General features: G+C 41.0%; 1 protein-coding gene across 1 annotated transcript in view; it reads right to left on the bottom strand.

The window, feature by feature from the left end:
* Positions 1 to 235: 235 nt before the first annotated feature.
* The window catches only part of LOC127660665 (S1 RNA-binding domain-containing protein 1-like), a 78,582-nt gene continuing 67,117 nt past the window's right edge, over positions 236 to 11,700 (bottom strand). Inside the window, exons 18-19 of the mRNA XM_052151015.1 lie at positions 9,067 to 9,251; positions 236 to 581 (exon numbers count right to left, since the gene is read on the bottom strand). Coding sequence (XP_052006975.1) covers positions 289 to 581; positions 9,067 to 9,251 — 478 coding nt within the window. The 3' untranslated portion in view covers positions 236 to 288. The remainder of the gene's footprint in view (positions 582 to 9,066; positions 9,252 to 11,700) is intronic.

Genomic DNA, 11,700 nt, shown 5'->3' with positions numbered 1-11,700 from the left:
GAGTTAAAAAGGGAGTCATTAGACATGAAAAACATGATATGTATAGAATACAAAACCAATAATACTATTTACAGCTTGATAAGTGAGAAATGAGCTAAAATTCAAAAAACATTTCTAACTTTAGAAATTTGAATGGTTGCAGCTTTAAAAAAAAAAAAATGCTTTATGCAATATTTAAAATCTTCAATATTCAACATTCATTGCATGACAGCACATGTGACAAAAAGTCGGTCTTCTATAGTCCATCTTCAGTAAGCCTTTGTTATTTAAATAATGAATCAATAGTTCCTATCGGAGAACCCTAATGAGGTCCAGACTGATCCGATTCCGTTGAAGATCCACATTTAGGACACACACCTCTACCCGTTCACCTGGACCAAGTGCTAGGCTTCGTCGCCTTTGGTCAACAGGAAGTTTATCGGGAGTGATGTAACGTTTTGGGATGAGACCAGAGCGCCCAACTCCAATGTCCACAAAGGCTCCAAATAAAGCAGTGTTTGTTACACGCCCTGTTAGTACCATGCCCCCACGAAGGTCACTCATGGACACAATTTCTCGCTTGAAGTCAGCCTGCTCAAAATCTACATTGAGGACAATAAAAAAAAGAAAATAATTATAAAAGGAAAAAAGGATGGAAAGAATGAAGCATAGAGAAAGAGAGAATGTTAAACAGATTTTGTCTTTTTCCAATGACTAAGACTGACATTAGCCTCCTTCCATGTAAGTCTTAAGCACCCTGCTCAAAGAGCAAAACTGATCCATGACCCCTAAAACTAGACATTAGAAATAAGCTTTGGCTTAATGGTTTAAAACAAACAGAATTACCAGGCCTCTCAAACCTTTTCTGTCCGAGTCCATTTTGTCTGTTTTGGTAGATTTTCTTTGGGAGGTGCTTTCTACATAAACATGGCCTCACAGCTGGCTTTGCAGTCCAGGAAACATTCATCTCTGATAATTCTAATCCAGGATGCTTTACCTAGAGCACAGCTCACATGGAAGTTATTTATACAGCTGGCTACAGAGCAGGACCCATCAGGCTTCCAACCAGAGGAAGAGAGCTTGCAAACTTCTGACGAGAAATCTCGTCTGTCCAATCTAGTGCACAACAGATAGCCTCTGACACACATAGCAACCGTGGCTGAAAATGGTCTCGATCAATGATGTTTAATCAAGGACATACAATCTACTGTAACCTTGGTTAACTGAAAGGAGGGAATTAGACCCTGCATCAGTAGCTGACTCTATAGGAAACTTCTCCCAGGAATGACGATATCTGAAGCCCTATAAAATCATGTAAATCTATTTGCAGATGGCGCTTGACACTTATCTAATGCACGCATCATAGTGGGCATATATACCGAAGCACAGTGCTATTTCATCAGGATTTTTCATGTGGAGTGAGGGGGGGTACATTCTTGTTCCCTTAACAGAGAGAAATCAGTAATGTGGCAAGCGTACTCAGCATCTTGTTCCCTCCTTTCATAGAAACAAGGTTACAGTCATGACCATAATGTTCTCTTTCAAGTCAGTAACTTTGACGCTGCATCAGTAGCTGAAGCTATGGAAATATGTAAACCATCATGGTGTCCTATTGATACACATGCATGGGGCAATGCCTACTAGTCATCAGGGTAGTTAAAAAGGAATTGACAGTCTCTCCGTATTGAAAAATGTAAATTAAAAAATGTAAATGCAAGTATTTTTTATTATAAATCTCCTCTTTCACTAACTTCTTTTGTTTTTAGTGATTCACATTATTTGTCTTTCACTTACTGAGCAGCGAAGAGAACTTATAGCAAAAAAGATTGAGAGAATTTTAATTTTGGGGCGAACTATGCCTTTAATAAAGTTATTAATGCAAGTATGCCTCTCAGACTCAATGGCGCAATGACAAATTTAGTAAATGTGCTGGGAGCCAGGGACAAGCCAAAAGGAAGAACCTTGAATTGAGATGCTGCCCCGTCGAAGGCGAATCTCAAGAGTGGTCTGTGGCGAAGGGCTATTTTGTACAAATCAGTCAGACAGACATGAGACAAAATCTGTCTCTGAGTAACCATCTTGTAAAGAAACATGAGATTGTCCGTTTTGGCGACCAGAAAATAAAGCCTGCAGAAGCCTTTGGGCATTGCACGCCAGTACTTGCCTTATCGCATTTTTGGTGAGGACACACTGTACCTCATAGTATAAACACCAACATGTTCTGCACCGTACGGAGGACAGAGAAGGTGGCAATTCCGTGAACTGCAGCACATAGCCGCTTGACTGTTCTCAGTACCCATTTGGCACAGGGTTCTTCCACGACTGTCAATGCCGCCACGCCGCCCACCCCCAGGGGGTGGTCGTCCTGCATTAGAGCTGGTGGGCTTTGTGCAGCCGCACAAGGTTTGTCATTTGCACTGGCCACTATAGTCACAAGCACACTGAACAGGTGAAGCCATTTGATATAAAAAGGAGAGATGCAAGGTTCAAGCCCATGAAAAATCATGCTCAAATTCTCTGTGCTGATTATCCCATCATCGCTAGATATAGGGAGAAGAGACAGGATTCAGTTTTCCAAAAGGCAAGTCAAGAATGAAGGATTTTTAGTGTCATGCAATATACACATTTAATCTCTCCGAGCTCTGTCACAGCATGGGTTGAGCCCACACTGACAACGCTCATGCCTGACAGGGAAAAACATCAGCGATATATAGCATCCCCTTCATCATAATCTCCGCCAAACGTGATCGTATCATAAAGTGATCGTCACAGCCATACTAGACAGGCAGGGCCACTTTAGATGGAGAAGAGGAGAGATGCAAACCTCAAGCCACCAACAAAACATCCTGAAACTTTGTGTTCTATATGCCATCCTATAGCAGAAGGAGAGGAGAGAGGCTTCACTTTCAGAATGAAAGCAAGCAGAGAGCAAAGCGTTTCGCGTTTCATGCCCTCAATGAAATCAAAGTGAACACCGTGTCAGCATGGGCTCAACCCAGACAATAACAGCACTTGTACTGAATGGGTGAAGCTGCTTGATATGGATTAGAGGCGGCAAGCAAGGCTGGGCCGGCGATACATCCTCCTCTCATCTCTGCACTCTGTTTACCATCTTGTGTGCCTCAATGTTCCTGGGGAGACACCGCAGTATAGTGGGAGGAGAGGAGAATGGCTTTTGCTTTCAGAACGAAAGTGAGACTAAAGCAAAGCATCTTGAGTTTCATGCTTTCTATGAAAATGCAATCAGTCTCAACCAGCGCCCGTTAGACAGAGGTATATACACTCACCTAAAGGATTATTAGGAACACCATACTAATACTGTGTTTGACCCCCTTTCGCCTTCAGAACTGCCTTAATTCTACGTGGCATTGATTCAACAAGGTGCTGAAAGCATTCTTTAGAAATGTTGGCCCATATTGATAGGATAGCATCTTGCAGATGATGGAGATTTGTGGGATGCACATCCAGGGCACGAAGCTCCCGTTCCACTACATCCCAAAGATGCTCTATTGGGTTGAGATCTGGTGACTGTGGGGGCCATTTTAGTACAGTGAACTCATTGTCATGTTCAAGAAACCAATTTGAAATGATTCGAGCTTTGTGACATGGTGCATTATCCTGCTGGAAGTAGCCATCAGAGGATGGGTACATGGTGGCCATAAAGGGATGGACATGGTCAGAAACAATGCTCAGGTAGACCGTGACATTTAAACGATGCCCAATTGGCACTAAGGGCCCTAAAGTGTGCCAAGAAAACATCCCCCACACCATTACACCACCACCACCAGCCTGCACAGTGGTAACAAGGCATGATGGATCCATGTTCTCATTCTGTTTACGCCAAATTCTGACTCTACCATCTGAATGTCTCAACAGAAATCGAGACTCATCAGACCAGGCAACATTTTTCCAGTCTTCAACTGTCCAATTTTGGTGAGCTCTTGCAAATTGTAGCCTCTTTTTCCTATTTGTAGTGGAGATGAGTGGTACCCGGTGGGGTCTTCTGCTGTTGTAGCCCATCCGCCTCAAGGTTGTGCGTGTTGTGGCTTCACAAATGCTTTGCTGCATACCTCGGTTGTAACGAGTGGTTATTTCAGGCAAAGCTGCTCTTCTATCAGCTTGAATCAGTCGGCCCATTCTCCTCTGACCTCTAGCATCAACAAGGCATTTTCGCCCACAGGACTGCCGCATACTGGATGTTTTTCCCTTTTCACACCATTCTTTGTAAACCCTAGAAATGGTTGTGCGTGAAAATCCCAGTAACTGAGCAGACTGTGAAATACTCAGACCGACATGTCTGACACCAACAACCATGCCACGCTCAAAATTGCTTAAATCACCTTTCTTTCCCATTCTGACATTCAGTTTGGAGTTCAGGAGATTGTCTTGACCAGGACCACACCCCTAAATGCATTGAAGCATCTGCCATGTGATTGGTTGATTAGATAATTGCATTAATGAGAAATTGAACAGGTGTTCCTAATAATCCTTTAGGTGAGTGTATATTAGTGATGCACCGAAATGAAAATTCTGGGACATTCAAAATTGGACAGAAAATATAGAACAATATTAAATATATTATTCTTTATTCAGTTCTTTAACAATTCAATTTAACATATTTTTTTTTTTTACCAATTATCCAATAAATGTAGCGTTCTAGAAAACTCTAATGATATGCAAAACAGCAGTCAAGTAATGAATTTAGCAGCTCTAGGCTAGCATCTTGCAAATACAAAAAGTTTAAATATGCTACATAGTCATTTTAATGATAACAACAGGCAGAACAGAGAACGGCAGAGGGCCTCTATTCTGTTTATGTAAATGTATTTCCACTTTAATTTTTTGTGCAAAACAACAGCAGTAATTGAACTAAAACTAAACTTAACTGTAAACGACAGATGTAGCCTCAAGTGAAGAACAAAGTTTTGCAGGACTAAACAAATTTTAATGTAATTGCTATGCACAGCAAATTGGACTGCTTTCTATTTAAGTAAAAGTGTCAGGTTTCTCTTCAAGAATAAAAGTTGCTCAGCTTTATGGCAACTCAAGAACATGAGATCCTGCACTGAATAGTCTCTCTCCCTGTGCTGGTGCTTGGGCAGATAAATACCTGCATGCAATCCGCGCAAGCAATGGAAAGCGATCTTTGTTCATGTGCCAGTAGTCAAGAGGATTGTCGCGTTCGAAATATGAGTGTGAAGCGATCGACTGTGTTCCGCAACTGCTTTCAAGTCCTTGAATAATGTATAATGTGCGAGGAAGGGCACCTGGTAGACTTTCTGGTGCCCTCCTAGGTAAAGATGGTGCCATCCTAGGGAGTTGGTGCCCTACGCAGACTGCGTAGTATACGTATAGGTTGCGGCGGTACTGCTTATTAGTATTATATAGTATTTCCACACAGCTGACGTCGGCCTTTGCTTGGCAGCGCCGTGATTATGATTAGATCGATCGAGAGTGAACCCTGGGCACTGAGGGGCAGGGAGGCATATATTTTGGCTCATATTTTCTGCCTTTTTTCTCTTTCAGACAAAACAAAAAAAGCCATTTTAGGTCTAAAATCTTCGGTGGCCGAAATTTTGGTGCATCCCTAATATATATTGCAATTTTTATGTGCTTGTGGAAACATGTGCAAAACACAATTTTTTTAAAGATGGTATTAAGCAAAAGGCTCCTTTTTAAGTACTTTTTAACTGAAAATAACAATACAACACAATGCACAATATCAAACACATGTGTGTTAAAAGGATACTTTGTTTGTCAGAGAACAAGCAGGGAGAAGAAAATAATCCACGTGATGTACATATATGTAGATTCAATGACGAAGCAAAGATCTGAACATCCAGAACAGTAGATATATTATCCTTGAAGGCTCTAAAGAGAAAATATTTCATGAAATGCTGCTGTGATCCGGTTTATATGCGCACGAAAACACGCACATTAGGGGCAGAACTTCAAGTGCCATCTGCCAATAGAATGCCGTGATTTTATAGGGTTTCAAAAATCGTTACTCCTGGGAGGAGTTTCCCATAGCATCAGGTAATGACACAACGGCAACGTGACCGACTTGAAAGAGAACACACTATTCAGATATGATCAAAGTGTTTTTGTGGCATATGAAAATGTATTTAAGAACTTTGCATCACTCAACTAACCACACAACAATTTCTGATCAATTTATTCCTCAAATATCAACTATTTTGTCCCCCACCAGAGTTCCATTGTTAATTCAACTTCAATGAACAGTGCCATCATCACCTTGCCAAGTACCGAAATAGATCTCCCTCCTTTTACCAAAGAAAACGTTCTCCCTGCAAATAATGAACTCTGTTTCCAAATCCTTAAAACACGTTAGGACATTAATCTCAATTATAATCCTGCCATCTGTAATGAAACGTAACATTTACTATCAACACCCGCAGAAGGAAAACAATGTCTTCTCAGATGTCTGAACAACATTAAATCCAGAAGAGGCATTTGTTAGATTTTATTCACTCTGAGAGTGTCACTAGGGGGATTTTACCACTGGGATCAAGGCTGCTCTGCTTTCTCTTTTAAGCAGCTCTCTCTGGCATTAATGATATACTGTATCTGTCGGCAGGTCTGCTTTAATAATGCGGGTCTTCCCCCAAATTACGTGGCAAGACTTCAAAAGCATGGAGCACCGCCCAGTCATCTCACAGACAAGAGGGGGAGACGGGAGGGAGGGAAAAAGAGAGATGCCATCAAGCTTTCGAATCTGTGTGTTGTGGCCATGTAAGGAAAGTACTTTGATTTGTCAAATTTGGTATTGCGTACTGCTAAATTGGTACTACATTCCAAAACCGTAATTTGTGTAAAAAACCTGAGGTATAGAAACTTCTGTTATGCAAAGTTGCCACAGGCTATGATACTAACTGCATTAGAGAAAGTTCATGCATTTTCTTTTTTCCTGTCCGTCTATGCGTGTAATTGCAACCCTTCATGTAAATGGTGTTGTACAAATGTATATAAAGTAGTTATACTAAGCTTACTAAATACCCAAGTAAAACAAATACTAAGGTTATACACAGATGAGCCAAAACATTGACTACTCACAGGTGAAGAGAAAAACATTGATAATCTCCTATCAAGACCACATGTCATGGTCTGGGTAGATTTGATGGTATGCGAACAATAATTTCCAGTTGTCAACATTTGAAGGCAGGATAAAAGGGCAGGAGTAAAGACATGGGCGACATTGACAAGGGCCAAATTATTAAGGCCATACGACTGGGTCAGATCATCTCTGAAACAGCAATGCTTCAGGGATGCTTCCGGTTAGCAGTGGTGAGTACCTACCACAAACCAGCAACAGGGTGTTGGGCGCCCAAGGCTCATTGATATGTGAGGGCAACAAAAGGCTATCCTGTCTGGTCTGAACCGACAGAAGGTCTGCTGTGTCACAAAAGTCAGAAAAGTGACTGTGAGTGGTGGTGGCGTAGTGGGCTAAAGCACTGAACTAGTAAGCAGAAGGTTGGTGGTTCGTTCCCCACAGGGGGATTGTCCCTGTAATAAGTGCACTGTAAGTCACTTTGGATAAAAGTGTCTGCCAAATGCAAAAATGTAAATGTAAAAGTTTTATGATGGTTATGGGAGGAATGTGTCAAAACACACAGTGCATCTCACCCTGATGCATATGGGGCTGCGTAGCTGCAGACTGGTAAGTGTGCCCATGATGACCCTTGCCCACCATCAAAAGCACCTACAATGGACACGTGAGTGTCGGAACTGTACCTTAGAGCAGTAGAAGTAGGTCGCCTAGTCCGATGAGTCCCATTTTCTTTTACATCACGTGGACAGCCGTGTACGTGTATGCCATTTACCTAGGGAAGGGATGGCACTGTGAGAAGATGACAAGCTGGTGGAGGGAGTGTGAGAGTGCCTGGGCAATGTTCTGCTGGGAAACCCTGGGTCGGCCATTCATGTGGACGTCAATTTGACACGTGTCACCTACCTAAACATTGATGCAGACCAGGTACTCCCCTTCAAGGCAATGGTATTCCCTGATGGCAGTGGCCTCTTTAAGCAGGATAATGCACCCTGCACACAGTGTTTGGGAATGGTTTGAGGAACATGATGAAGAGTTCAAGGTGTTGCCCTGGCCTTCAAATTCCCCAGATCTCAATCCAATTAAGCATTTTTGGGATGAGTTGGACCAACAAGTCTGATCTATGGCAGCTCCACCTCGCAACTTACAGGACTTGAAGGATCTGCTGCTAATGTCTTGGTTCCAGATACCACAGGACACATTCAGGGGTCTTGTAGAGTCCATGCCTTGGCGATTCGGCACTGTTTTGGAGGCACGCGGAAGACCAACAGCCTATTAGGTAGGTGGTGGTATTGTTTTGGCTCATCAGTGTACTGTCCTTACAAGGAATGGATATAGACCCTGTTCATACCAGGTATTACAATCTGTCCTGGTTGATAGTTGAAAGTGCTAAATACAGGTGTAAACTGGGTCCAAAATGTTTTGTGAACATATCACTGAGCCACATTTGGAGGATTTGTAGTTTAAGCGCTAACCTGTCCTCATGCATTCTAGACAAATACAAAGGACAATCAAGTCACCTGTCAATCATCTATTGCCCTACAACAAGGGTTTTAAACTTGGCCAGTTAGGCGCATCTTAAAAAGACAATAACACCCAACATAAATGGTAAAACCGTAAACATTACTAAACAGAATTTCTTTAGTATGCCTGATATCAACATGCAGTGACACTGAAGCCTGCACATCCGAAGTTAATGTAATATAGCTACTTCAATAAAATACTGTAATAATACAGCACTACTATTTTGCTCCATTTTTGTGCTTTATATACTTTTTGTGCTTTATCAACATGCATTAATATTGACATAGTGAGTGAAGTATTTGGTCACAAAATCAGCGTCTCTGCCCTCAAAATCCAACCATAAGTGTTCACAGGAGATGCATTTGAGATGCATGTTACTACCAGGTGTGAAAAACGTGTGTCTCGGCTGACCATTTGCAATCGGATCACCCAAGACTGACCTTAATTACTGGTGTAAACAGGGCTATAGTGTGGGAATGTCACACATTGATTCTTACCCTGACGAATGTCAAAGCCAGGCGGCTGAGTAAGTCCATCAACAATGAGCTGTAGAGTCTCAGGAGTGGTGCCCAGTGATTTGGCAAATACATCCAGACTACTGCTCTTAACACTGCTTTCAACCATCTGCCTGAGCACAGCACTGCCCATCTGATCCAAACTGCCCCCTATTTGAGACAAGAACCTAGATGAAAAGAGAAAGAACTGTAAATTAAAATTACTGTCATACCCTGACAAGTGGAGAATTAAATGGAAAAGGTGCATTTAATCAGTATAGGAAGTTTGTCGGGACATTTCATATAAAACCTTTGTTAAACTCTATCTATAATAAAACTATTCACAGAAGCACTCCACATAGAAACACATACACTTGCTTTAGAAGCTGCAGAAGGCAGTAAGATCTACTGAGGTCCATGGGAGATGGTATCTTAATGAATGGCTTTTTAATAGTGGAAGAACTCCCCCAACAAGGAGCCTGGAGGCCAACAGTGGAGGAGAGGAAAGATGGGAGAGGAGGGAGATAGGGAGGGGGGGGACGGGGGGGGACTAATTATGCCCTAAATCTTGATTTCTATAGTCCCAAAGATGAAGACTCTGTCTCCCTCCATAAATCTTACCACTTTGTGAGAACAATATGTTAAAGGAAAAGGTTAGTGCGGAGGCCTGAGCAGTGAAGAAGGAACAGTCTCACACAGACAAACACATCCATCAAAAAAGATCCAGGCAGGGCCAATTACTTGGCACAAACTATAATCTCTCACTCAGCATAATCCTATATATTCACGACCCTAAACTATAGCACTAGTGCAATCCTTAGACTTCAGCTTCATACTCTGTTGCATAGTAGGTATGTTAGGTCCATACATTGTACAGTAAAAATAAAAATGACCACAGCATGTAAATACACTACATACAATTGGATTTTGCAACCTCATAGCACTTATTTGTATCTTTAATATTTGTCTTGTGTATGCTTTCTCAATAAACAACTTATTAATAATTTTAATTCTGATTAGGAATTTTTGTGCAGAATCGTTTGAAAATACATCATCCCAGACATGGATATATGCCACAATTCTCAAAACACGACTCTTCCATGAATAGGTATGGGAATTAATAGGAATTAAATGATTCTGGTTGAGATGAAATGCGTCTGGTTCCTCTTAGCAATTCCAGTTCCTTGCTTAATGGTTCTATTAGCAATTCTTCTAGTACTTTTCAGGAAGAATTATTGGGAAATAAGACATTTAATTCTTATTGCATTTACTGAAATCATATATTTAATACAATTCTTGAAAAATGCGTGTTTATAAAGAATTTTTAGAGGCTGTCCTATAATTGATACTACCTATAAATCTAAAAAATATTTATAAAGCAAATTATGATAACATTTTATTCATTAATTATTTTCAAAAATTCCAATAATTACATCTTTAACTTAAAATTGACATGAACAACAAGCAGTCAGAAACTGCACTGCCTGACTGAAGTCTCACCAGCCTCAACTACATTACATAACACAGTACCAGTTCTTATTTCATTTACAGCTGGACTTGATGAAAATCATCACTTGCACGTCAGTAAGATTAATTACATAATCGTGTTTGATTCGATAAAAAGAACCAGCTCAGAAGAGTCGTTCGTTCAGGAATCGGACTACACTGGTCATGCTGTATGTTTTGTGCTATAAATTCAAAAGAAACAGCTCATCAAATTCATTTGGGAATTGGGCAACACCGGTGGCACTATGTGTTTCACGCAGTAGATTCAGAGATGCAGCGCTGCCGCTGAATTGCACAGCAGGAAACACTGTCAAAGTATTTCAGATGTGTTCCATCCACATCAACAGAAAATTGAACGTTCAGGAACCGTGAGCAGAACCAAAAGTCATGAAAAACAAGAAGTTCTTTTTTTTTTTTTTTTATGAACAAAAAACTGTTTTCAGTTCCCTACCCACATAAAACAAAAACTCCTTTGTTCACTGCTGTTCTGCGCATACACCTCTAGCCTTTGCATTTCTGCAGTTGAACGCAAACCTGTTCAAATATACATCATTGAACTGTGCGCGCATGCACAGGCAGTTGGCGCATGTCCGCTACAACTGCTATGAGAAACAGGACTTTCTCATCAGCAGTTTAGACCCATAAAGCTGTCTTTATATTCCTTCAGACTTGAGATATACAAATAAAGGTATCTCTAGACCTCCTCACACACATGCTCTTAACATACACATCCACTGTTGTTGTTTTTACTATCATCGCCTGATGTTTCACTGCGATTACATCATCTAGCACTGCTTTGTTACAGTAATAGCTCAAATGTGAGTGTTGTCACCTTGTTGACGGACTAATTAGTGCAAATAACTCCAGGCGCATGCAACATTCTGCACATTCAAAGATGTACGTGTCCAACAGTCGAGCACTTTCTGATGATGAGATTTGTCACGCGTCCTGTACCGAAGTATACTTTGGGCTTCTCTCTTAAAACTGACCAAGTATTAAAGTTACATAAGGCATAACTAAGCTATAGACTTTGGACTTTGACTTTTAAAAACTTTCAGACAAGGTTTTAATCAAGCTGACCATCAAAAGTGTGTCTTGGCGAAGTTTACTTTTATAAGTAAATACACAGAA

This window comes from Xyrauchen texanus, chromosome 20 (assembly GCF_025860055.1).
Source record: "Xyrauchen texanus isolate HMW12.3.18 chromosome 20, RBS_HiC_50CHRs, whole genome shotgun sequence".
NCBI lineage: Eukaryota > Metazoa > Chordata > Actinopteri > Cypriniformes > Catostomidae > Xyrauchen > Xyrauchen texanus.
The sequence above is the reverse complement of the archived record's forward strand: the minus strand, read 5'-3'. Positions and strand labels throughout refer to the sequence as shown.